We start from the raw sequence: 27,788 nt of genomic DNA on the forward strand, positions 1-27,788 counted from the left end.
ACGTGGTAGGCGCGTATGACAAACTGAGCAGCTGAACTCACAGTCGGTACATTTTGAGGTGCAACACTGGGATACGTACACCTAGGTACCATAAGTCATATATTTTCTGAAAGCTCTCAATGGGTAGATGTCATTTCATGTATGCAAAGCCATAGCTCACTCTTCTACATGCAAAAGAACTGACCTCATACGTGGTAGGCGCGTATGACAAACTGAGCAGCTGAACTCACAGTCGGTACATTTTGAGGTACAACACTGGGATACGTACACCTAGGTACCATAAGTCATATATTTTCTGAAAGCTCTCAATGGGTAGATGTCATTTAATGTATGCAAAGCCATATCTCACTCTTCTACATGCAAAAGAACTGACCTCATACGTGGTAGGCGCGTATGACAAACTGAGCAGCTGAACTCACAGTCGGTACATTTTGAGGTGCAACACTGGGATACGTACACCTAGGTACCATAAGTCATATATTTTCTGAAAGCCCTCAATGGGTAGATGTCATTTAATGTATGCAAAGCCATATCTCACTCTTCTACATGCAAAAGAACTGACCTCATACGTGGTAGGCGCGTATGACAAACTGAGTAGCTGAACTCACAGTCGGTACATTTTGAGGTGCAACACTGGGATACGTACACCTAGGTACCATAAGTCATATATTTTCTGAAAGCTCTCAATGGGTAGATGTCATTTCATGTATGCAAAGCCATAGCTCACTCTTCTACATGCAAAAGAACTGACCTCATACGTGGTAGGCGCGTATGACAAACTGAGCAGCTGAACTCACAGTCGGTACATTTTGAGGTGCAACACTGGGATACGTACACCTAGGTACCATAAGTCATATATTTTCTGAAAGCTCTCAATGGGTAGATGTCATTTAATGTATGCAAAGCCATATCTCACTCTTCTACATGCAAAAGAACTGACCTCATACGTGGTAGGCGCGTATGACAAACTGAGCAGCTGAACTCACAATCGGTACATTTTGAGGTGCAACACTGGGATACGTACACCTAGGTACCATAAGTCATATATTTTCTGAAAGCTCTCAATGGGTAGATGTCATTTCATGTATGCAAAGCCATATCTCACTCTTCTACATGCAAAAGAACTGACCTCATACGTGGTAGGCGCGTATGACAAACTGAGTAGCTGAACTCACAGTCGGTACATTTTGAGGTGCAACACTGGGATACGTACACCTAGGTACCATAAGTCATATATTTTCTGAAAGCTCTCAATGGGTAGATGTCATTTCATGTATGCAAAGCCATAGCTCACTCTTCTACATGCAAAAGAACTGACCTCATACGTGGTAGGCGCGTATGACAAACTGAGCAGCTGAACTCACAGTCGGTACATTTTGAGGTGCAACACTGGGATACGTACACCTAGGTACCATAAGTCATATATTTTCTGAAAGCTCTCAATGGGTAGATGTCATTTAATGTATGCAAAGCCATATCTCACTCTTCTACATGCAAAAGAACTGACCTCATACGTGGTAGGCGCGTATGACAAACTGAGCAGCTGAACTCACAGTCGGTACATTTTGAGGTGCAACACTGGGATACGTACACCTAGGTACCATAAGTCATATATTTTCTGAAAGCTCTCAATGGGTAGATGTCATTTAATGTATGCAAAGCCATATCTCACTCTTCTACATGCAAAAGAACTGACCTCATACGTGGTAGGCGCGTATGACAAACTGAGCAGCTGAACTCACAGTCGGTACATTTTGAGGTGCAACACTGGGATACGTACACCTAGGTACCATAAGTCATATATTTTCTGAAAGCTCTCAATGGGTAGATGTCATTTAATGTATGCAAAGCCATATCTCACTCTTCTACATGCAAAAGAACTGACCTCATATGTGGTAGGCGCGTATGACAAACTGAGTAGCTGAACTCACAGTCGGTACATTTTGAGGTGCAACACTGGGATACGTACACCTAGGTACCATAAGTCATATATTTTCTGAAAGCTCTCAATGGGTAGATGTCATTTAATGTATGCAAAGCCATATCTCACTCTTCTACATGCAAAAGAACTGACCTCATACGTGGTAGGCGCGTATGACAAACTGAGCAGCTGAACTCACAGTCGGTACATTTTGAGGTGCAACACTGGGATACGTACACCTAGGTACCATAAGTCATATATTTTCTGAAAGCTCTCAATGGGTAGATGTCATTTAATGTATGCAAAGCCATAGCTCACTCTTCTACATGCAAAAGAACTGACCTCATACGTGGTAGGCGCGTATGACAAACTGAGCAGCTGAACTCACAGTCGGTGCTTTTAGTTTTGCAAACTCAGTGAGTGGTTTTGATATATGTGTTAATAGTTTTAGAAATTGTACTACAAGAATCATGATTAGTGCTTGAGCATTCAGAAAAAACTGTAATGTAGACGGTCACGTCGTCCTGGAAGATGGTGTTATCAAGCACACAGAAGGGTGGAATATCTATGATTTAGGCTACTTAATGTGATCTGTTCTCATGTAACAGGTATGTGAAGCACCCAATGTGATCATTTACATGCTGTGAATTGATATCACCTCTCTCTCTTACATTCAAAGAGGAACACCATAGCGGCATCACCAACACCGGTGGGGCACAGTGACTCTGTGGTCCTCTGTGCACCTCTGCTCTCAGCAGCACCAGCACCAGCACCAGCACCAGCACCAGTAGCAGAAGCACCACCAGCACCACCAGCATCACCAGCACCAGCAACACCATTTGGTGCATTGACCATTTTAGTTTTATCCATTGGTTTGGCTCATTTCTTGAAACAGTTTCTCAAAACAACATGGACAAATCTCCAAACCACTTCACAATTGTCCACAACAGAATTGCATTTCTCATTCATTTCATCAAATTGCAATTGTCTTAGTACATGTCTTAATATCATAGTACATCTTTGCAAATTATTACAGTTTTTCACAGTTGCTCAAACACTAAACCCCATTCTCTGAATCAAATTCTCAAATGCCTGAACACATTTATTGAATTATTCCCTTTTTTGGCAAAACCATAGACTACTTTCACCCACTTTCACCCATTTTACCAAACTCATTAACCCTTTTTGCAAAACTGTGAACACATTGTGTATTCTGATGCACTTCTTAATTATATAGATAACCAAACAACGCAGAAGTTGAACACAATTAGTGCACAGTTGTCTCCATTTGAACACTACCACTCAAAATTGATAACACTTCTGTCTAATGAGTGGGGTACAAGGAAGAGGAGGGTGCAGGTAGGAGGAAGAGGATGAAGAGAAAAACAGAGAGTCCCAAGAGTTGCAATACTGTAAATGATGATATTTGGGCAACAATCATTGACCATGTTCTGGTTCATGGACTGCCAATGAGAGAAGCAGGACTTCATGGTCCAAACCAACATCAGTGGTTTCTCTGTGGCGTCAATAATCCAAAGATTCAGACTACAGAAGAGAAATAGCGTAAATGTCCATTATCATACAGTACAGTAATCACTGAACATCCACTGTTGCACACTTACTACCCTTTGAGCTCAACTCTGAGAGAGTGAAAGAGCTGAGTTATCAGTATGTCCAAGTAAGTCTAAATTTAGGCACAATACAATATTACAGTATTGCATACTTACAGTACTATCAGAGTCTGTGGCATCACAGTACAAATCATATTCAGTACAGTATATTGGCCTGTCTTTCTGTTCACTTACAAAACTATTGATTTATATCTTCATATACGCTAGAGGATATGAGTAGAGATTGATAAGTCCTTATTCTTTATTTTCATTGTGATATTTTATTTTTCAAATTAGAATGAATACAATTCCTCCAGGAGCCATAAACCCTGCCCTGAAAACTACCATCCAGACAGCATTCGGCTGAGTTTTCTGACAGTTTTGGATGCACACAAGTTCACCAATCAAATCAAACACCTCAGAACATCTATATTGTGCTATTATATGATATATGCAAGTGTTTTGATATGAAATCCATGTGATTTGCATGACATCACCCTGCAGGTCAGTTTTGACCTACGCGACAGCCTTGCAAAGTACCATCCAGCATTCGGCTGAGTTTTCTGACAGTTTTGGATGCACACAAGTTCACCAATCAAATCAAACACCTATAAACATCTATATTGTGCTATTATATGATATATGCAAGTGTTTTGATATGAAATCCATGTGATTTGCATGACATCACCCTGCAGGTCAGTTTTGACCTACGCGACAGCCTTGCAAAGTACCATCCAGCAGCATTCGGCTGAGTTTTCTGACAGTTTTGGATGCACACAAGTTCACCAATCAAATCAAACACCTATAAACATCTATATTGTGCTATTATTTGATATATGCAAGTGTTTTGATATGAAATCCATGTGATTTGCATGACATCACCCTGCTGGTCAGTTTTGACCTACGCGACAGCCTTGCAAAGTACCATCCAGACAGCATTCGGCTGAGTTTTCTGACAGTTTTGGATGCACACAAGTTCACCAATCAAATCAAACACCTATAAACATCTATATTGTGCTATTATATGATATATGCAAGTGTTTTGATATGAAATCCATGTGATTTGCATGACATCACCCTGCAGGTCAGTTTTGACCTACGCGACAGCCTTGCAAAGTACCATCCAGCAGCATTCGGCTGAGTTTTCTGACAGTTTTGGATGCACACAAGTTCACCAATCAAATCAAACACCTATAAACATCTATATTGTGCTATTATATGATATATGCAAGTGTTTTGATATGAAATCCATGTGATTTGCATGACATCACCCTGCTGGTCAGTTTTGACCTACGCGACAGCCTTGCAAAGTACCATCCAGACAGCATTCGGCTGAGTTTTCTGACAGTTTTGGATGCACACAAGTTCACCAATCAAATCAAACACCTCAGAACATCTAAATATACTAGGCTGAAACATAGAAGAGGGACACGGACAACGAGCTTCAAAGCAAATGATAATTTATTGAATTAAAGCAAAACAACGTCACCAAATAGAAAGAATATTGGGAGTGGTGATGTGCGTGTGGGGATGCAATGTAGGTATCATTGGATTATTTAAGAGACTAAATGAGAAGACAAAGAAAAGAGAGACATAGAATAAGGGAGAGTGCAAAGTGCAAGAGAGAAAAAAAGACAAAGAAAGGTGTCTAATGGGAAAGAAGACAGCCCCTAATACAGGTGCTCCCAATTATTAACCTCCAAAGGTCCAACCCCACCCGTGCACTGGCATGGATGGACTGAGAGGACACAGATAATCCAAGGTTTTTGGGGTAAAATGTACAGTATGTATGTGTTTATGTATTCATTCATTCATTCATTCAGTCAGTCATTCATTCAGTCATTAATTCATTCATTCATCACAACTATTTTCATCCAATTCATCTGACGTGTCATCTTCATCTTCATCTTCAGATGCCTCACTGTCCTGCAGAGGTACCTCAACAACCACACTGCCACCGATGAAAGCAGGACCGTAAACTAGAAGTGCCGCTGTAATGTTTCCTTCCAGCTCAAAGATGTGTCTTTTGATTTTGTTTTGTTCTGGTTCACCTGAAAAGAAAACATTTTACTATCAAAGATGCATCATCAGTAAAACACCTTTATGACATTATAGAATAGAAACTTTAGAAACTTTAATAGCCACACAACAATGTTGGTGGTATTTTTTGGTAGCTCAGTCTGGGGAGGGGGGATTACAGTTTTTTTCTGAATGCTTACGTAAACGCTAATCGTGATTCTTTTAGCACAATTTTTAAATTACTATTTTGTGTTTTGACTTTGTATTTGTTTTAATGAGTGTGAACACCAATACTTGAAGTTTGGGTCCCTGTATGTTTACAGAACTATGACAAAAGTATTACCTCAAACTGACATACTGTAGCCTACCTTGTGCACAGAGAAAGCAAAAGCCAGATGTGTCTTGTATTCATACCATCAGTGTGTAGTTGAAACATTGTGTGCTTAGTAAATGATGACTTGTGTTTGAAGCACAATTTTTACGAAGGTATGGAGAGTTAATCAAGCTGTGTTCGCTTTTGCAAGAGAACTACAATGTTTTGATAATTTGGTGAAAAGTTTTGTTATTTGAGTGAAGAGTTTTGCAAAAATAGCCAATAGTTACAAAAAATGTGCTTAAGCAATCAGAAAAAACTGTAATAGCAGGAGGGGCTAAAATAAATAAATAAAACAAGAAGAGTTGCAAATCTGAGTTGTCTCAAATCTGAGTTGTCTCTGAAGGGTAGAAGCTGTCGTTCCAGTCTACAGTGTCTTCCAGAGGGCAGAAGTTTGAAGAGTGGATTGATGGAGGGTCACAACCAGTGATTTTGGAGACTTTGGTGACAACTCTTTCTAATTTCCTCTTGGTGCGACTAACGGATCTACTGTAAAAGGCTGCCAGTCAGTCGACAGTATTATCAACTTAATGATATTTTTACCTTGGTACAGTAATTACTGGTGAACATATACTTACAGTTATCCTGGAGCAGGGATTTCACCCGGTCGAGCTGTAACTCAAGGGAGTTAATGTGCCGGTGCATCTCCCCCACAACAATTTGTACCTCCTCATGAAACCGGTTGACCAGCATGGCAATGTCGAATGCTCTTTTTTTGTGAGAGAGATTCCCATTGCCTGCAAAGACAGTTATTGATAATCGATCCATAAACAACAACCGATTAACAATCTTCCAACAGAGTTTATGTGTTTAATAATTGTTTTCTATAATGTATTTATCACTGTTTTGTGTAGCTTTTTGACTGTCCTAGTCTGTCTTAATATGTATTTGTAATATCTGTCTTGTGTGAATTTGGACATGGGTCTGGCAAATAAACTGAATTGAATTGAATATGAACCAAAATAAACATTAAACATTAATAAAAAATAAAATAAATTACAATGTACAGTCATCTACACTGTTCTACATTTCTACTTATGGTTAAATCCAAATGTTGCGTACATACTCGAAGACAGACTCTCCCAGGGCCAGATGAAATTGTCATGGACAAGCATGTCATCAAGGGATGGCAGTTTTGCCTTGTAGGCCTCATCTAATTGGTCAATAGCAGACTCCAATTTCTTTTTGTCGCCTGCTATTTTCCGCCGGATGGAGTGTCGTCTTTTATTGGAGTCTAAAAACATAAGTAAACATGACTGAAAAGCATGCATATGAGTATATGCAGTGATATTTTGATGGTTCATTGTTGTATTACAGCCACAAACACAACACTTAAAATATAACTTATCAATTTTCAAGCATCTATAAAATCAAGTCACACCAGTCTCTCTGTACAGCATGTGCTTCCGCTGCCGGATGCTGAGGTAAAGGTGCTCAATCTGGTGCTCCAGGGAATGCTCATCCACGACAGTAGAGGCTGTGATGAAATTGTCAGTATTTGTGGTCAAAGAATGCCACAAAATGCCAAAAGACATGAAGTGGATTTTGAAGACATGCATGTTTATGAAGGTTAAATATTACCACATGGCCAGCCTTGGACTTCAGAGATCCACTGTTGGAGCTGAGTGTCATCAACACTCAGCTCTGCACAGAGGGCATGCAGGTTTTTGATTTCTTCATCTAGTCTTCTCTGCGCCTTTAACAAAATAGATCCACAAACAGCACTCCATATTGTCCATGCGCCTTAAATACTTACAATACATTAGTTTATGGCTTTTGAGGTATTTTAGAGTTTTTTTCAGACATACCTTTGAATACCTCTGGGCCAATATTTTGTGGAGGTTTGCCATCTTTCGATGGTTCCACAAAATTGCCAACACTGTAATCATGTCTCTTCGTGCTGTAGTAATATAGAAAAAGTAACGGCTGTCAAATCATGGGAGAAATAAATACCCCAAAGTAAACACACAGTTTCATTGTTCTTATCATCATTGTTGTTACTGTATTGTTTTATATGTGTTGTTGTTGTTGTACCTCCTTTCGACATGTATTTGGTTGAAATGGCAGCCCTAGACAAAAAACTGTTGACCTAAGTAGTAAACAATCAGTATGTAATGTCAATACAATACTATCACAGGACACAACACAATGAAAGAATATTTTTCAATAAAATTCAACACATTTAGCACACCTGTTCAACCTCCTCGCCAATGGTGTTCCCTGCGCCTTCTTGGTTGCGGCCTCCCCATTTCAGCTGCAATTCACAAACAGAGTTTCAAGACAAGCACAAATGGTTGAAGAATTTACTGCACAAAATTTGACGCTAACCTCGCATGTCCATGAGTGGGCTTTGGCATGCATGACCGAAAGGAGGGGTCGGACTGCCTGCAGTGCCTGTGACACAGACATGTCAGAGATGCATTACACTCATTACATTACAGCTTTTACTGGCCAGGTTTGTGTAAACAAACAAGGAATTTGACTGTGGTTGATCTTTGCTCTCAAAGTACAACACTCAATAACATAAAAAGAATAAAAAAAAAAATACAAAACAGTAAGAATAGAATTAAGGGCAGTAGAATAAGGCTATGTATAACAATAAACACAGAATGCACATTTGCAATGAATAGGCACTATTGGTGGGAATGCAATTGTCTGGAGGGCGGCTGGCTTATTGTCGTGGACACCTCAACAGGCACAAGCAAGATGCAATATACAATTGACAAGAGGGTGAGGATAGTGCAATATCAGTATAGATTGAGGTTTAGGATTAAGTATAAATCTAGTGCAAGGCAGTTCAGTGCAATGATAATGCATTAATAACAATACTGTAATTAAGATTGAAGAGCACATGAGATAGATGAGCAGCACAGGTTGATTGACTATGTTCGGTGTAACAATGATGTTACCTTTAGAAGTCTATCAAGTGTCCTTTTCAAGACTTTCTTACCTGCAACTCCTGAAACACTGAGGCCACCCTATTCAGGTATGGGAAGTACTTGCAGGCCACATCCATGCAAAGGAATGCAGGCCTAAGGGGCATGAGTTCTCTATGCAAGTAGAGGGGATATGCAAAGATTTCTCCCCTGAACATGTTTAAAGCTCGTAGGAGAACCCCATGCCTGCAGACAGCTATTTCCAAACCCTCCTCATCAATTTTTGACGAGGAGGGTCTACTCATCTCCTTAGCTGCTGCCCACTGGCTTGTCCCACACCTGCCACTGCCTGATGTCTGGTAAAACACAATCTTTCACAATGAAACAAGTTCATGAAAACAACAGTGCACACTGCTGAAATAGAACTTTGAAAACAACATACATGCTTTGTGTTGCTGTGGATGGACTGCACAAAGCTGGCCACCTCTTCGTCCTTGGCAAAGAAGGAACCATCAAACAGACCTACATTAGACCTTTAGAAATGATGTACAGAAGCAGTCTATGAATTACAGCTCATACATGATACATTTCTTCAGAAAGAATACTTTATAAAGGAAAATGTATTACCCTGTGGCATTTTTGAAGCGATAATGCTTCCTATTGCCATCCACAGCAATGGCGTGCATTATAGGAGCACACGCAGAGCAGAGAAATGGGTCCATCCCCATGGCCCTCTCCACCTCATGCTCTGCGTGGGACCACTCTATGAAGGCCCGCTGAAAAGTATCTCCACAGATGTTGCTGGACTAAATAGTAATGACAAATATGGAAAGATACTATTACATGTTACATATTACAATATATATTATGTGATGAGAATTATTAAGAGAAAGGAAAGATATTTACTCTCCCACAGGCTCTACTCCTCTCCTCCAACATGCCAAGGTATGCCTGACGCGACAAGCCCGGAGCAAGCAACTTCAACTGCTGGAATGCTGTCAGCATATTGACCTGGTACAAGGTGTGGTGATTCACCGTGGCAGGCCAGTAACCACACCTGACCAGGTCCTCCAACCCAGCTGTCCAACTCTTTTGGCACAGGCCACACGTGATGGTAGGGATGGACAGGTTGTAACGCCCTGAAGTAATTGTTTGTACAGTGTTAAATCAAGCAAGAACAGGGATTTCACATATACATATGTAGGGATACAACATATCCTTCTAACAACCCTCCAACCGCTATATACATACAGCATACAGTGCACCATTATTACCCCCGGACATTTAACTGTCCCACCACCACTCCACCCAAGACATCACACATGCCTGCCCTTACACACACACACACACACACACACACTTACAGGCTCCCTCTACTAGAACAATCCCAGGCCATTGGGTTGGCCCCTTGAGCCACGGATCTGTCCAAGGTAATTCCAAGGGAGTTTTATCTTGCCCCTGTTGCTCCTGGGTGTCCCTTGGTGCTCCCCCAATGCCCCCCGTCCCCGTCCCCCCACCATATGCCACAATAGGCAAAGGAACTGACAATTTCACCACATTCTTTACATTAGTAATCATATGCATGTGACAAATAAACATCCTTGTATCCTTATATCCATCTTACCATTCATCCCAACCAGGATAACGCCTTTGGCTGCTGTCATCGACAGGGCACTGGGACAGCAGCCACATAATTTGGGGATACTTATTGGTAGAAATCGCACTAAGGAAAAATATATATAATATATATTCAACATCACATTCAGGCTAATTTGTCACAATAATATTGATCAACATAATTTGTGTAAATATAAATGCACCTGTTTCCGTCAATTTGAATGTGTCACCCTCAGGCTGGACTACAGTCGTGGGTGATATGGGCTGGTGAAAGCCCTTAATTGTGGCACTCCTGTCATGTAGCACAAGATGTGCATGAACCATCTCATCGCACTCACTGCACAGGAATTCCTTCGGCATACATGCCTGGCAGTGAATGACTGCCCTTTTGCTGCAGATTTTGCAGGCAGGCTCTAAGACCTCAGAGGACATCAAGGCTCGGACTAAGGAGTCCCTGATAGAGCTCCATCTCTCTGAGCTTAGAGCCTGCCTGTCACCCCAGCTGACATTCACCTGCGATGTTCCAGGGTTTATTTTTTGGTCGACAGAGTAGGCCTGGAAATTTGTATCTTATAACACAGAATATAATAATCATTATGAGAGCCTGATTACAAAATAAATAAGCCATAACAAAAACTGCACAACCACAACCAAAGCAAAGGCATACCTAGGACATCTAAGGAAACAGTTTCCGTGTCAGGAATGCTGCTTGTTGCTGCAATAGGAAATATGATGCTTTCATTTGATAGATAGATAGATAGATAGATAGATACGTATCTAAATGTAGTAGCTTATACAACCATTAGACAGCACACATAAGTCACTCACATAAAAAATCACTCACAGATGTGTGAAAAGTAAAGAGCATGAAGTGATTGCAAAAGTCTGTTAGGGACTGACCCTGCCATGTATTGACTATCATAAAGTGCTATAGTAAAGTGAACTACCACTGTTACACACATTCTAATAATAATTCATACCTTTTTTGGCCGGAATTTGCCCTCGTGGTGCTTGACCAGGTCTTTTAAAGAGCATTTCCCCATTGCTGTCCCGTGGCTGCCATTGCACTGGCGTAGCAGGACAATTTTTCTAAAGTAAGTGAGTTGCCATTAATTGTTTTATTTACAAATATACAGATAGCCACATGTTTAAACAAATCTATACTCACAGCGGTTGCATCAAATTTAGCAATAAGATGTTTGCTGGCTTCAAGAGCCTTCTGGAAGTCAGACATTTCTGCAAGAAGATTTTCTATACTCAAATTCAAAAGCTGAAAGTGTCACAGTGCTTTCTATGACAATACAGTGTAGGAGGTCAAAAGGTCACAATTCAATCTGGGACTATGGAATACTGTCCAAATCACTCTGATGAGAGCACCAAGACATAAAAAGACAACTAATAACACTTTCAGAGCAACACTTTGGAGGAAAGGGGTTGTCAACTTTGATTGTGCAGGGTTATATGTGTAAAAGCAAGAAAAGATTTTTGTAAAAGCAAAAAAGAGTAACTATGCATTACTCTTAATACATAGTTGTGTGGGAATCTTCCACAATCTTCCACTGCAAATCATGAAAGTTTCAAGATACTGTAACATGATTCACTGTCACCAATTAGCGTGGAGCATGAACCAATTAGACTACATATCCATGTAGCCTATTTTACAATTTTTCTTTTCTATTTCATAGCTAATTATTTTTACTTTACATGTAATTCAAATAAACCTATGTTGTGATTGTACTGTAGTGTATGGGGTCAATATATAACAAACTTTGTTGAATGATTCCACTATGTAGGTATTCAACAGTAAATTTGTTTTTTGAACCAATGATTGTGCAAGTGCAAGATGTCTTTGAAGATGTGAATGCACAATCCAATGTTTTGAACATTAGACAGCCTGTGTTACAAGTGATAACCGTTTTGAGTTTTGTGTCTAGAGTTGTGAAAAATGACATCAAGGTTCTGAAAATAGTTGCAAAGTGATTGTAAAAAACTGTAGTGGAATCATTGAACAAAGTTTGTAATATCACAACGGTTTATTTGAATCAAAGCAAAATGAATTAGCTATGAAATAGAAAAGAAAAGACGAAGCATTGTAAAATATCAGGCTACATCCGGATATTGTAGTCTAATTGGTTCATACTCCACGCTAATTGGTGACAGTGAAGATTGTTACAGTATCTTGAAACTTTCATGATTTGCAATAAACATGGAAGATTGTTTGTCTGTTTCCATACAACTATGCATGAAGAGTAATGCAACAGTTACTTATCATTTTGAGCAGTTGTATCAATCAATAGTTAGATCATTGTAAGGAAATGAATAGAAACTCATTTTAAATGTAATGTGTGAATTGCTTTTTGAATTGGTAGTACTTCGATGTTAAGTTGTATCAAATTGAACAGGTGATTTTTGTTGAATGAACAAATGATCTAAGTTGTATGTGTATTGTATCCAAGTAATTGAGAATAGGGTTAGAGTTTTGAAAAATGTGCATTTTGATCATCGGTTGTTGTGAGTTTTGTGTCTAGAGTTGTGAAAAATAACATCAAGGTTCTGAAAATGCAAAGTGATTGTAAAACTATATTAAGATTGAGGACACTGCTACATCATCTAGGTAATAGACCTTGACTTTCCTTCCATGGACACCAACAACCTAACACTGAAGGAGGAAGGCACAGATCTCAGGCAGAGAGGTCAACAGATCACACAACAGATCCTCAGGGACACACATCCGAGCCAGGTTTAGTTCAAGTGGGTGTACACAGGCTACTACCTGAAACACCATAGGCCCGTGAGCTTCAGCTCGCATAAGATCTGTCTGGACAGCAGAATCTTTTCTGCCAATGTGAGGTTTGTGGCAATGTTTAAATGAACACTGTACTTTTACATTTAGTCATTTAGCAGACACTTTTATCCAAAGCGACTTGCCGGGAGAATTACAATCAAGCTATAGACTGTAATCTAACTTTGCAAATGGCAACAAAATATATACTTTCATGGCCTTTGTTCTTATGTTCATGTTGTTCATAATGTACACATGTTTGCATTGCTCAAGTTCTGCAGATACTGTATGTCAGCAGAGAATTCATGTGATTATGACTGATTGGTATTGGTAAAAGCCATCACACAAACTCAACATATTTATAAAGTGGTCTGTGAGTGTGTATTATTATGTACTTCATTTCCTTTATACATGATGTTGTCCTTTGTTCTCTTAGCACAATACTGTAGTTGGTCAAACCTCAGCCAATGACAACTTAGACAGAATGCTAAGAAAAAGTAATGTGGTGCCAACTCAAGACAGTAGTAAATACAACCTCGAAGCAACACAGATTGTAATTATCAAACTGACTGTTCTTTGTGATAAGTTGGATAACATAAGTAATAAGAAAGGTTGAGTATCACTAAGGCTGACACACAAACCAAACAAGTGTAAGAACATATTGATATTGACTAATAGGAAAATAATTAATATCACCGTGTATTTTAATTGACACACTGCAAATACATTGCAGTGCTAGGTATTGTGCCTCGTGTGTAGGAATGAGGGGGCATGTCTCAGTGCATGTTCAATTTAGACATCTAGAGATGCATACTGTACATGATGCAGGTGACACAAACATAGTGAGATAAAAAAGTTTGGGACACATAAGTGCATGAACTGTAAGGGTGCAATAGCTTTAATAGTTAATTTCATTATGCCAGTCTGTGAGATGGGAATACAGTAAACTCTGGAGAGTCAGTGTGGGGAGAGAATGGCCTTTTAAGTATATTGAAGCCCTGCAGTTGCAGTACTTCTGAAAGTCCTTTCCAATTTCCACTTCCATGTGTTGGTGTGTGTGCTCGTTGGGGGATAGGGTGTGTGTGTGTGTGTGTGTGTGGTGGGGGTAGGGGTTTTGACTCCCTGGTATCTATGATTTAGGGAACACAGTCATGTGAGCAATCTGATGAGGTTGATGGATCATAGCTGCTGGGGATCATATCTGAGGATAACAGTCCTTGTGACAGAGTACCAACATGTATGCGCTATGACCACCATACCAACGGGCCTGGCTCTTTGGCGTTGCGGTCAAGCTGCAGGGTTAATACCTCAGTAGACCTGGGTTCAAGACCGGGTGGGGTCACTGCTCTGTCCCTTCACTGCAAATGGTGTCAAAGTGGGATGGCTTGCCGTGAGGTCATCGGAAGCTTGCCCAATGTGTGAGCCATATGAGGGACCCCCAGGATAGGTTGACCCTGGTGTGAGGGACCCCAGAGATGGGTGAAGCATGTGTAGGGGGCACCCTGGTATGGATGAGGTACGGCTGGTGGTTGCACGAGAGTCACCTGTATGAGTGAAGTGCATGGGCAAGCTTCCTGAAGGGGAGGGCAGTGTGACAGAGTACCATCACTACAGTTGAGTATGCACTATGACTGCCATACCAACAGGCCTGGCTTTTTGGCGTTGTGATCAAGCTGGAGACCCGAGTTCAAGACTGGGTGGGGTCACTGCTCTGTCCCTTCGCTACAGTCCTCCTGTGCTCCTCTCTCAGTCTCAATTAAAGATGAGGGGTGGGTTAAAAGCCAAGGCTGGATGATTTTCAGTACACCTAAAGTCTTTCCACACCAGTGGCAGCCCTCCGCTCGCCTTCAGCTCATCTGGACTCGCGCCAGTGGTGCTGCTGGGAACTCGCGGCTGCTTGGTGGGTTGCCTCACTTTCATTCCTTTCATTCCTTTCATACGGAACTAGCACAAAAAGACAGAAACACACTAAGTTCCAGCTGTACAGTGCAATAAATTTGGACTTTGGTTACTCATTCATTCATTCATTCGTTATCTGCTTAAAAGACATGATGTTACGATATCAACCTGGAGCTGTATTCTCAAAAAATGTTAGGGCTAAAAATAGCTCATAACTGGTGAAATGAGGAGAAATAGGAGAATAATGGGTGTGTCAGTCCTAGAAAAATAGCTTTGAGAATACGGCCCTATACAGTGGGACCTTTCTTACACACTTTATATACAAACAACACACACACACACACACACACACACACGCACGCACGCACGCACGCACGCACATGCGTGCGTTTCTGAATTAGAGAGGTAATCTCATTCTATATATTATATATATATATATATATATATATATATATCATTTGCCTTTTCTATCAAACTGTAATACATCCTTACTACCTTACTATTGTCAGTCTATAATACATATACTATACAAAATACTTTACATGTTTTATAATCAGTTGCAAGGCTATACCCAACTTTAACAAACCATTACCACTATTACCAGAGACTATATGATAGGAAGACACAATGCTTTTGGGGCCCATGTAAATTAGTGAGCATAAAGCCCCACTAGACGGACAGGAAATGAAATATTTTGCATACAGAAGATGTTACACTAACTCTCTTACATCTTCCCCACAAAATCATGGATACAACTTTTCTTCGGCTCAACCTCCCTGCCTTGTGAATGTTCTGTACAGTATGTACCCTATGTCTTGGAGTGTGCCCTTTGTCTGTCGCTACATAATGCTTAAAATGTCAAAACAGATCAACAACTTGTAAAATTGGTTAACATAGTGGTAGTTGTTCTAAAACTATTCGACTGTGAGTGCTCAATATACCCCCATCTACACGCCCTACCCTCCTCCCTTCCCTACCCAATACTCTCCATGCCCTCGTCATCTCCAGCCATCACCTTCTCCATCCTATATTTCTTATCATCCAAAACCTTGTCAAAAGTTCTGCATGATCAAATCACTATTGTCCACCTGCTAACCTCCCATCATCACTACATCACTCCAGTTCTTCATAACATTTGCTGTCAAATTCACAATAATTATCAAAACACTTCTTCTCACAGACAAAGCCTTCAATAATCAAAACCTTATCTTTCTTCATGACTTACTCATGCGTCCCACTCACTTCCGCGTGACATCCAGAAACAACCTTGACCTGGGTTGACAGTGACTTCACAGCTGCTGCCCTCACCCCATCTATATCATCCCTCAAGCAGGCTATCAAAACCAATCTATTCTGATTAACCAACCCTGCATTAGTGGCAAGTATGTTATAGCATTGACTCAGAATTTAATGTGCTGATGTTGGCCCAAGCCAGCTTTTTATTTTTTATGTACAGTATACCCACTAATTTCAATTAAACAGTCTATGACGAAGTGATGAAAGAAATATTGTGAATGATTTCCAGAAATTCATATATTACCTGCCATAACTATTCAGGGTCAGTCTCCGGTCAGTTCTGTTGAAAAAGTGCAACTTTTATGACAATCTTCCTAACATTACTGAGCTGATTCACTCATGCTAGAAATATTTGCAATTAAACCATAGAGATATAGTTAATCTTGTTCATTAGAAGATAAATTACTGACTGCTAACAACAACGCTATGCTTGGTTTAAATACATGCTAATGATACGTATCTTTAAACGTGTGCAATAACTAGCTTAGCTAGCTTAGTTATAGCAAGCTATATTTACTAACAAATTATAGATTATGAGCTAGCAGTTTAACAGTTGTAAACTTTCAGGGTTGTACAGCAAACATTTATAGTTACTATAGCATAGATAGACGGTATTTTAAACATAATAAAAATAAGTATGTAAGCTTTTTGTTGAATACTTACTTTAAAATCAATGGATCAGCATGCAGCAATGCTCTTGGACCGTGCCTGCGGGGAAACATCTCGTGAGAAACGATATTTCACATCGCTGGCCCTGATTGGCTGAAATAATGCAAGAGGCTTACATTCTCGGCCGCGATATTTTGTAGAGGGGTTACAATTCCACCAGGAGACCGGGTTGGACTCAACATAGTGACCTAATGAGAGGTGTGCTCATATTCTTTAAAATGGAGGTGGGTGAAACTTTCCACCATTATGATTGGATCCTTTGGCTTCTTTGCTCTTTCTGATTGGCTAAACGAGATCTGGTGACGTTCTCAGAAGGAGGCGCTTCTGAACAGAATATAAGGGAGAGCAGAGCAGCCAGAGCTTCAGATCGATCTCGTCGAGGTACCAGCTGGTAGCGCCGCCTTCACTCTATTGCTTGGTAGTGCAGTTCAGACATTGTTTGGATTGTAATATCATTGTGATATAGTGAATAAAGATCATCAGTGTTGGGAAGTCTCTGTCTACGTGGTCTCTTTCGGATGCTTGGTCCAGAGTGATAATTGGTTTTCTTTACAAGAGTTAATTGGTTCCAGAGTGCTAATAGTCAAGAAGTCCAGGAGCGTGGAATTTTCCACCACAGATCTGGAGGGTCCTACCGAGATTTGAGGAAAGACAACCAGGAGAGCAGTTCCGCCCCGGGTGAAGCAGGTTCCGGCAGTTCAGTTCTCCAACGGGCCCAAGGTAAGCAGTTTTTGCTTATATTTAGGGAGAACTGTGCTGTTGGGGCTGGTGGGTAGCCTGGGACGGGTTGTCTCACCTAACACTCTCCAAAGAATAGTGGAGACACAGAGACAGAGATTGGGTTATACTGTTGATCTTAAAAGCGTTTGCGTTTATAGGTATATGGTATTTCCTCTGTGCGACAGAGAAGACAGATAGTAAGGAAACTAGTCTGTAAAGTGTGCGACACTTATGGTGGTTTTGTATGACAACTGAATATAAATACAGCTGTATGTTAAAGGTGTTAACTCTGTGCGACAGAGAAAACGGGAAGTGCGACTAAACCGTGAAAAAATAGCTGCGAGCTATACAAGAGGCATGAACATAATATTTTTTATTTTAAACTGTTTAATAATTGGGTGAAATACTGAGTGCATACCATCTTTGCTTGTTTCTGTTGTGGGGCGTGGGCCCATGTAGATGCCAGAGTGCACACACACACTGAGGATTGTGGAAAGCTTGGGGAACCAGCAGGAGGTCTACATAGAGGAACTGGGGAAAAAGTGCACATCCATAGAAGCAGCAGTGGGAGCAGTGGTCCAATCGCTGCAGACATCACATGCATTAGATGTAAACCTGTTGATAGAAATATTAACGTTCAATCAAGGGGCTTTCTGGGAAGAAGAAGGTGATCCATTTACTAGACAGGAGTGTCCCCATGTTCAAATAAAAGAGCCACCCCCAAAGATCTACTTTAAAAGAACCACAGGAGAAGAGGGAGAAGAGCAGTGGAAGTGTGGGTTTAGTCAGGATCCAGGGTGGATAGAGGCAGGAGGGGAGACAAAAGTGTCAGACTTAGCAGACCCGGTGACAGACAGTGAAAACAAAGAGGAACAAAAGTCAGAGTCTGAGGCAGAAGATGAAGAGATAATTCAGTCTTCAGACGTAGGCTGCAGCTGGAATAGCAGTCACAACCCAGATACTTATAGCCCCTATTCAGAAGAGATCTACTCCCCAAAGACCCCAGACTTTGAGCAGGAACGTGAGGACGAGTTAGAACAACACCCCTATAGACCCCCAGCCAGAAGACTACTCCCCAACTGTCCCAGACGACCGAGAGAGAGAGAGGTCCTTGTGGACAGAGTGGCGTTCTAGTGAGTGGCGACGGCCAGACCCAAGAACATCCCGCCCATTGCCAAGGTGTATAGAGAAGGTGTTAGAAATAACAATTTGTCAGCCACACCAAGGGGGATTTCAGGTTGACACAATAGTAGTGGAGAAAAGTGGAACAATCTCGTCCAAAATTTTTACAGGTGCGGAGCCATTAGTAGTGCAGGAGGTGATCCAACAAGCATCTCAGTTTGTGGGATACAAGTTCCAGCCTATAGTTGAGCAACTGTTCAGACTGCAGCCCGAGAGCAGAAAGCGTGGGAGGAGAGTTAGAGCAGAACAGGGAAAGAGAGCCAGAGAGTGTTGGGCCTGATAGGACCTTACAAGTGCTTTGCAAAATAAATGGTAATACAGCCGCTTTGCTGAACAAAATTATATAATCAATAAACTGTTTGCTTGAATAAAATAATAAATACAACATTTCTGAAAGTAATTGCTGAATGTTAAAACTGCAAAATAAAATAAAGGAGTGAAAGAGAAACCAGAGCCGTGGTCTGAAAGTTATTAAAAGCAGACACAGAGAACAGGAAGTGAGCTGGCTGACTGCCCAGAAAAAGGGAGAAGTGGCCCCCTTCCTCTTTACCCGCATACAGTCTAAAAGACACATAGCTTAGAACAAAAAGAAACATATATGAAGGCATTTATAAATATTGGGAGTGTAGAAATACAAGTTAAGGCAAAAACCATCACCGTCACTGAAAAAACAACTGAAAAGGGTAGCAAGTACCTCGTGGAAGTGAAGGATCGAGACACAGGCACAGATTTCAACATAAATTTTAAAACATACGAAGGAGTTAAGGCCTACATAGAACTGGAAAAGGGCAGTCAGGACGACACAGAAGAAACAGCTAGACCACTAACGTTACCTGTAAAAAACTAGGACTTACCTCAGATTAGGACAACAAGGAAATAGGGACAAAAAGAAAACACGTCCACAAAGCACCAGGAGTCTCACACACATACAGAGTAGAAGACACGGCCAAAGTGGGGGAAAGGGGAACTACACGCCCACACACCCCTTAGGCGACATAAAATAAGGATAGAAGGACATCTAGTGGACAAAGAAAGAAAACACAACCAAAATAACAAAAACAACCAAAATATAATTGTGGAACTATAATACATGGACCTGAGTGATAAGTGGTCCATAGTATTCACCCGACAACCAGGAGGAAAGTGGCAATTGATGATAGGAAATAGCGCGGACATCTGCTGTGGAATATTTGTGTGCAGCAGTTACACAGAACTTACACAGAAAGTAGCAAGGCTGGTAGAAGAAGCCTATATCTTCGAGTCAGAAGTGTGTATGGACATAGTGAAACAATATTAAGTAAGACTAAGAAGGTAAAACATAAAGAATAAACAAATAAATAAAATAGTATAATCAAAAGCAAGATAAGAGAAGTATAGGAAGCGTATGGCAGAAGGCGAACAAGGAAGGGAGTGGACATTAAAAATTACTCAGGGAACAGGGACAAGGTGGAGATTACACGTCACAAACGAAAAAGGGGAACACTTTGCAGGAGAAAGAGTGTCACTTCCTGCCCACTGTCAGAGTTGGGGTTACCTGATAGACGCCGTCTTATACACAGTAGGAGATCTGTACCCAGATTGGGCTCACTCTGAAGAGCCTGAGGAGCAGGACGAGTCAGAAGGAGACAGCTCAGAAGAGGAGGAGACACGCTACGAGAGCTTTGCCAAGCAGCTACGAAGGAATAGCATAGAAGAAAAAGTTCGCCAGGCTGAACTAGAAGAGGATAAGAAGAACATTTGCTGCAGATACAAGGCTGATAGTGTCGCCCAGAGAGAGAGACACAATCATATGCGTATAGTAGAGGAGGAGTATTACAAGCTACATCACGAAAAATATCAGAAGGAATACGAAGAAGAAAGGAAATTAGATCTTCTATACAAAGATATTGACACTGCCCTAGAACGATACAACAAAGGAGAAACAGACCCTTCAGAAGTAGAGGAAGCCATACGCCGAGGTTGGGTCCCAGGGAGCCGCACGGGGTGGATCCCAGGCCTGAATAGGGGAGAAGGCTCTGTACATACTGCAGACAGCATCATAAAGGAGGTCCAGGAAGGGACATACAAGTATAAGCGCTACCCCAGACGAGGAGGGTTCAACGTGCCCGAGGAAGAAGAGCCAGAGGAATTGCCAGAGTGGGAAGAAGTGGAATACCCCAACATCCGCACGTGGGTGTCATATCCGGAACTAAGAGAAAGCAGGGATCAGGAACCCAAAGAAGGAGGTGACAAAGCAGATCCTAAAGAACAGTAAAAATCAGCAAGGAAAAACAAAGAGAGTCAGTAAAATGACAACAAGACAACCGACTCCACTGGAGGAGGTGATAAGGGAGAACAAGATAGCAAAACCAGAAATTGAGAAGGTAAGCCAGAAATGGGCCAGCCGGACAAAATCAGACGCCTCCCCGTGGCCGCAGAGGGGAACATTCGACCCTATAGTCCTGACCCAAATGAGAGAAAAGGTCATGAACTACAAGAGCAGCAAAAAAGGAGAGGAAAGGAGAAAAAAGAGAGAAACTGAGCTCCAAGTATGGGAAGCTTTCGCAAAAATAGCTGAGCAGAGAAGGAAGGAAAAGGCTGATCAGCAGAACACTCCTGACCATGCACCAAACCCAGGAGGAAAAGAGAAGATGCCCCATCCACAACCAACCCAGAAGGAAGTGACATCACAGGACCCAGCCCCAGCTCCAGAGGCACCACCATTCGAAGAGAGACCACCGCCATACTCTGACACAGAAAGGCTATACCCAGAAGTTCCAAGCCTACAGGAGGCAATCAAACACATAAAAACAGGAGGTCCATACACTCCAGCATTGCAAGCAGTCCAAGAGGTCGGGAGTCCCACACTCCCCGCGATACAGGCAGCCCTGATGCTAAGAGAGATCATTATGAAAGGATCCCGTGACGAGGTAATGGAGGAAGCAATGAGGATGCTGGAGCTAAGGAGGATCAGCCCTCATGGGTCTCCACAGGGATCACCCCAGTCATCACAGCCATCATCCCCAGAGTCGCCCTCCGCCCCCATGATATCTGGATTCCCAAAGGAAGGAGCAAAAAGAAACAGAGCAATGGAGGAAGGACGTGCAACAGCTTCAGAAGAAATAAGTGAGGAATGGACAAAGGAACCCATGTGGGGAAAGGGAGTGCACTGGACAAGCACCCCAGATGCAGGAGAAAGAGGCATTAAGGGATCAAGAGATGAAGAAAGGAGGGAAGAAGAACATAGGAAACAGGTACAAAAGGAAAGAGGAGCCGAGGAATGGGGTGAAGGAGTAAAGAAGTGGCTGGACGAAAAACTGAGAGAGCTGGAAGAGACAGAGGGCACGGAAGGAGAAAGGGAGAAACTAGTCTACTACATTCTGAACCAAGTGGAAAAAATGAAGAGGTGGGCAGGAGACGGGTGCTGGGGCAGCACAAAAGGGCACAAAAAATACAGGCAAGAATACCAGGAGTTCCTGAGGGTGGTGGAGGAAAAAGCCAAAGGAGGCCTGAGACATGCCAGTCCCCTGGAGAAGGAAGAGCCAGCCTGGACAGAACAAGAAAGCGAGACAAGCCAGGAGCAAGAGAGAAAAGGAAGAATAAAAGAACAGCGTGAAGCCGAAAAAGAATGGCTAGAACAGAACCTGAAGGAACTAGGAGACCCAGGAATAAAAAGACAAAAGAAGGAGATACAAGCCCACCACATCTTGGGGAAAATAAAGGAAATAAGAACCAGGGTGGAGGAGGAGGGCCAAGATATGACACACTACCCGACGTACCTGGAAACGGCTACGGCAGAGGCCCACATGAGGCTGAGACAGGTCTACGCTGAAAGAGAAAAGGAAGCGAGAGCACTGAAAACACAAGAAAAAAGGGAAGAGGAAAGAGAAATGGCTGAATTAAGACTCATAGCAGAATTGGACACAGAGGAGAGTGAGAGTGAAGAAGAAGAAGAAGTTAGGAAAACACGGGAACAAATGGAGAGGTCCCTGAACTTAGTCGAACAGACTGCAGGACAGCTAGAGGAGGCATACCACACGGCTATAAAGGAAGACCAAAGGGAAAGGGCCGGACGCATAAGAGAACTACATGAGAACACGATTGGGGACCAGACACGCCTGGAGGAAATTATACGGGACGAAAAGGTGTGTGCAGGCTGTCACGGAAAATACAAGGGAATGCACGGCCTAAGGGTTCACCAGACCAGGAAAAAGAGTAAGTGTAAAGACAAGGGAGCAGCACTACAATTCCCAGTGTTGATCCCACCCAGAGTAATAACCACTGGACTGATGGGGATAGGCAGAGTGAAAAAGAGAGTTGAAAAGGGCATGAATGAGATTCGGCGGGGAATGAAGAAAGGACTGGACGAAATCGAAGAAGGAGTGAAAAGAAGCCTGAAGGAAAGCAGGAGGGAGCTGGAAAAGATGGAAAAAGAGAGAAAAGAGGAGAGAGAGAAAGCCAGAAAGAAGGGAAGAACACTAGAGGACATCCAAGAAGAGTCGGACCCTGAGAATACACCAATAATGGCCCCACTGATATTCAAGGGTACCAATCACCACTACCAGCCCTGGGCCCACTCAGACGTGAGTGGTCTCTTGGCAAGGCTCCCAGTGTTACACGAGGGGGCCGGCAGATGGGTGACGCATTTCGAAAACGAAACCCAGGGGAAGACTCTGGCTGTGGGGGACATAAAATATGTGCTCAGCATGATATTGGGCAAAGCTGAAACCGAGACAGTGTTGGAACGCGAAAAGTTGGGAAAACTGATGCAAACATCACACAACGATGACCACCATTTCGACCTGTACAGAAATGCAATATGGAAGGCTCTGAGAGCAGCTTATCCTAACCAATATAGCCCCACAGCTGTTCACGTGGAAAAACTCAGGGACAATGAGAATCCAGCATCCTTTGTGGAAAAGGCAGCCCAGGACTGGACTGCCAGGATGGAACAAAGACCAGAAGAGTCATACGCATCTACAGTACAGTTCAGGCAGGCAGTAATGGATGCACTGCCGAGACCAGTGAAAACACAGCTGGAGAACGACTGGAGGTGGGCCTGCATGACGAAAGACGAGTTTAGGCAGGCAGTTGCCCACCACGTGACAATGTACAGACAAGGGGAGGACAAGAAAGAACAGCAGGAAAAGGAAGCCCTGCGGAAGCTGACCCAGATGCAAATTCAGGAGGTAAAAGGCTCAAAGAAGGCAGCCACGCAAGCTCCAGTAATGCCAGCAGTCCAAGCCCCAGCAATGCCAGCTCCAACCCCAGCACCAGTACAGATGGCAGCACCAGTAATACAACAACCTGTGGTCATGCAGCAGCCCCAACCAGTGCCACCAATGATGCCCACACTCCAGGGACCAGGGGGATGGTATGGGCAAGAACAGCAGCCACCACAGCAACAGTGGTACCAACCAAGAGGCCGTGGAGGACCTCGTCGAGGAGGATATGGACAAGGACGAGGAGGAGGCTATGGAAGAGGACAACAAAACCAAAACCAGCAAAGGGATAACAGGTGCTGGGTGTGTTGGGGTGAAGGACACATCTCAAGAGACTGCCGAAACAGACCCCAAAACGGAGGTCAAGGAGGAGGCCAAGGTGGTGCAATGCCACCGCAGCAAGGACAAACACAGGGAGGAGCTCAACCACAGGGACAGATGCAAGTCTCTCCCTACGGGGGGGGCTTCTACCAAAATTGACGAGGCCCAGAAAACCCAGGGGAGGGTCAGTTTCCCATCTTAACGAGGGGAGCTGATAAGGAACCAATGCTGCAGGTTCTAATACAGGGCAAAGAAGTTAGATGTTTAGTAGACACAGGAGCAACGTACACTTGTCTTCACCCAAAAGATGCCCAACACCTCCCCAGATCTTCAGGAAAGTTTATGAAGACAGTGGGTTTTTCGGGACAAACGCAGCTCATTCCAATGACGATACCAGTGTCAATCCAAATCGAAGATAAGGAAATTAGAATACCAGTCCTAGTGGCAGAGCATACACCTGTTAACCTACTAGGAAGAGACGCCCTGTGCAATCTAAAACTCCAAATTGAATGCTCTCCCCATGGAGTGGAGATAACTGGATTGGCCACACAAATGGCCCTGATGATAAGTGAACCCCCACAAAACGACATGCAACAGGTCTATTGGATTGGGCAATTGGAACCAGACCTGGAACGAAGAATCTTTGCACAATATGGACATCAAATCAGCGACCTCCATGGTCGCCTGAGGACACCGAGGTGCCCTCTTCACTGTACAGTAAAATTCGACGCGACACCTAATGAGGAAAGAGAAAAGAAATGGAACAAGGAAGTGGGTGTGTGGAAACGTATTCCAATGGACATACACGCAATAATAGTAGCCAAGGAAGGAGTGGCTGCACAAGTGAAATTTGTGGAAGGATGGGACATGGGCATGCACTTTGACATGCCCGGAACAATGCCCCACATTACCCTGAGAGTGGCAGTAGGGTACAGATCAAGACAAATGGGCCCGACAATGCTTAGGGCCAGGTGTGCTAAATGGAAGTACACCATGAATGACCGATTCCAAACAGCCATCGATCCCGGAAGCGGCCCAATGTTCAGAATAAAACTGGACAACCCAATCACGGTGTGGGGCGTCCCACAAGTGATTGAGATAACAGAAGCAGAGTGCCAAGAACAGAAGGAAGTGCCCTACGTGAAGGGATGCCCATACGGAAATGAATTCTGCTTGTGGCGATTGTTCCCAGGAGCGGGACGACGATGTTGGGACAAGACGCGACACAAGCCCTTCAGCAGTGAAGACATTGAGTGGGAAACATACAAGCAACATCTGTCATGGCGCTCAAAGGAAAACTCAACACCTCTTACAGGGCCAGAGCCTATTGCAGAGGAACAGGAACTAACAGAGCAGGAGCAGACCTTACAGGGTGTGGCCAACATACCCTATGTAAAGAACTGTCCATACGATAATCCGTACTGCATGCGTGGCCTGATAGGAGGAGCATGATACAAATGCTGGGATAAGAAGAATCATGTACCTCTCACCATATCTGACCCGGACTGGAAAAGGTTCGTGAGCGATTGCGCAGAACAAGAGGAATACCGACGGTCTTGGAAGATGATGCTAATACAGGAAGTAGCAGAGACAACCGAGGAAAGGACCAACAGGGTACTAGGGTAAGTCCCACCTTCAGTGTGGTCCCAGGGAGACGGAGACATAGGGCTGGTGAAATCAGCAAGCCCGGTGGAGTTCAGACTAAAACCAGGAGCCACACTGCCGTTTCAGCCACAGTACCCAATATCACCAGAAGCAGCAGAAGGAATCAGAGGAACAATTGAGGAGTTGCTGAAGGCGGGAGTTCTAGAGGAAGTCCCAAGGGCGAGATGCAACACGCCCATCTTCCCAGTACTGAAAGCAGATGGAGTGAGATGGAGAATGGTACAGGATCTCAGGCCGGTGAATGAACGAATTGAAGACTACCCAGCAGACGTTCCGCACGCCAATGTGTTGATGACCAACATCCCACCGGATGCAACAGTGTTCTCTGCCATTGACCTGGTCCAGGCATTCTTCACCATAAGAGTAGCGCCAAACAGCAGAGAGCTCTTTGCTTTCCAATACCAAGGAAAAACATTCCAATACACACGCCTCCCACAAGGAATGAAACACAGCCCACATATTTTCAATCAAGCTCTGAAGGAGGATCTGAAACATGTAAAATGCCAAAGTACGATCCTACAATACGTGGATGACATTTTGCTATGTTCACCAGACCAGGAAACATGTGAAAAAGACACCGTCCTTGTACTGACCGTCCTGGCCGAAGGGGGGTACAAGGCGTCAAGGAAAAAGTTGCAATTTGCGCAGCCCCAGGTCATCTACCTGGGGCGAATAATCACCCATGGACACAAGGGCATTGCCCCTGAACACATTGAGGCTATCACCAAGGCCCCAAAACCAAACACAGTGAAGCAGATGATGTCATTCATAGGTCTCATAGGATTCAGCAGTGACTGGGTGGAATGCTATGAACAGAAGATAGCTCCACTACGTTCTATGATCGTCAGAGCAGGGACCAGCAGCCTCAAGAATCGAGTCACATGGACTCTAGATGGAGATGAAGCTTTTGAGAGAATCAAAAAGGAGTTGCAGAGGGCGCCAGCACTGGCACTACCTGACTACAGCAAGCCTTTCCATCTGTATGTGACAGTGAAGAAGGAACCAGGACAGGACGCATACATGGCAGCCATTGTCTCTCAAGCACAATGCCATGGAAAAAGGAAGCAGTCAGTGGCGTATTATAGCTCCAAGTTGGACGCAGTAGCCCAAGGCTACCCACCATGTTTTCAGGGACTAGAGGCAACATACTTAGCTTATGTTAAAGCGTCTGGCATAACGATGGGTTGGCCTGTGACAATCTACACCAGCCATGCAGTGGCTCAGTTAGCTGAACAGGGAAAGTTTTGCTTAACTCCACAAAGACAGCTCAAATACTACAACCTATCCTTCTGTCCTGACGTCACAATAAAAACATGCGACACCGCCGGAAACCCAGCTGACCTCATACCACTCGAGTATGAAGGCAGCCCACATGAATGCGTGACAGACTCAATAGCGTTCTCTAAACTTAGGGAAGACCTAGAGAGTGAACCCCTGTCAGAGGGCGTTACCTATTTTGTGGATGGATCTAGTCATAACTATGACAACAAAACACATGCAGGGTTCAGTGTAGTGCAAATGCTAGGACCAAAAGACTTCGTCACAGTCATGTGCGAACCATGCGTACAACCATGTTCTGCCCAGCTGGCTGAACTCAAAGCTCTTACAGCAGCGTGTTAACTTGCAGCAGAAAAGGA

At 43.1% G+C, this 27,788-nt stretch overlaps 1 protein-coding gene and 1 long non-coding RNA gene across 6 annotated transcripts; both read right to left on the bottom strand.

Moving 5' to 3' along the window:
- Nucleotides 1–5,048: 5,048 nt before the first annotated feature.
- LOC134064287 (uncharacterized) lies at nt 5,049–17,213 on the bottom strand. 4 transcript variants are annotated; one of them, XM_062520155.1, is made up of 21 exons: nt 17,179–17,191; nt 17,057–17,101; nt 16,638–16,673; nt 11,585–11,652; nt 11,397–11,505; nt 11,084–11,131; nt 10,620–10,985; nt 10,424–10,522; nt 9,706–9,938; nt 9,427–9,605; nt 9,242–9,332; nt 8,874–9,155; nt 8,252–8,317; nt 8,115–8,177; nt 7,958–8,012; nt 7,732–7,823; nt 7,505–7,619; nt 7,305–7,400; nt 6,990–7,157; nt 6,502–6,660; nt 5,049–5,582 (listed from the first exon to the last, which is right to left on the bottom strand). In XM_062520155.1, the coding sequence occupies exons 3-21, from the start codon at nt 16,642–16,644 to the stop codon at nt 5,383–5,385; spliced, it is 2,496 nt and encodes an 831-aa protein (XP_062376139.1). In that variant the 5' UTR covers nt 16,645–16,673; nt 17,057–17,101; nt 17,179–17,191; the 3' UTR covers nt 5,049–5,382. The 4 variants fall into 4 exon arrangements, with proteins under 4 accessions (XP_062376139.1, XP_062376138.1, XP_062376140.1 ...); XM_062520154.1 differs by having other exon boundaries at nt 17,057–17,213; XM_062520157.1 differs by having other exon boundaries at nt 5,463–6,412; nt 17,057–17,213.
- A 53-nt stretch (nt 17,214–17,266) lies between these two features.
- Nucleotides 17,267–19,901, bottom strand: LOC134064114 (uncharacterized). Of its 2 annotated transcripts, none has more exons than XR_009936249.1 (3): nt 19,819–19,901; nt 18,201–18,397; nt 17,267–17,858 (listed from the first exon to the last, which is right to left on the bottom strand). It is a non-coding gene; the product is annotated as an uncharacterized LOC134064114 (long non-coding RNA). The 2 variants fall into 2 exon arrangements; XR_009936248.1 differs by having other exon boundaries at nt 17,267–17,866.
- Nucleotides 19,902–27,788: the final 7,887 nt, after the last annotated feature.

This window comes from Sardina pilchardus, chromosome 18 (assembly GCF_963854185.1).
Source record: "Sardina pilchardus chromosome 18, fSarPil1.1, whole genome shotgun sequence".
NCBI classification, from domain to species: Eukaryota; Metazoa; Chordata; class Actinopteri; order Clupeiformes; family Clupeidae; genus Sardina; species Sardina pilchardus.

What these genes read in the sequence shown, in the direction of transcription:
- LOC134064287 (XM_062520154.1), bottom strand. An exon ending in TCCACAGCAACACAAAGCAT is followed by an intron (nt 9,156 to 9,241) that starts GTATGTTGTTTT and finishes GTGTTTTACCAG; the next exon opens with ACATCAGGCAGTGGCAGGTG. An exon ending in CAGTGTTTCAGGAGTTGCAG is followed by an intron (nt 8,318 to 8,873) that starts GTAAGAAAGTCT and finishes TCTGTGTCACAG; the next exon opens with GCACTGCAGGCAGTCCGACC.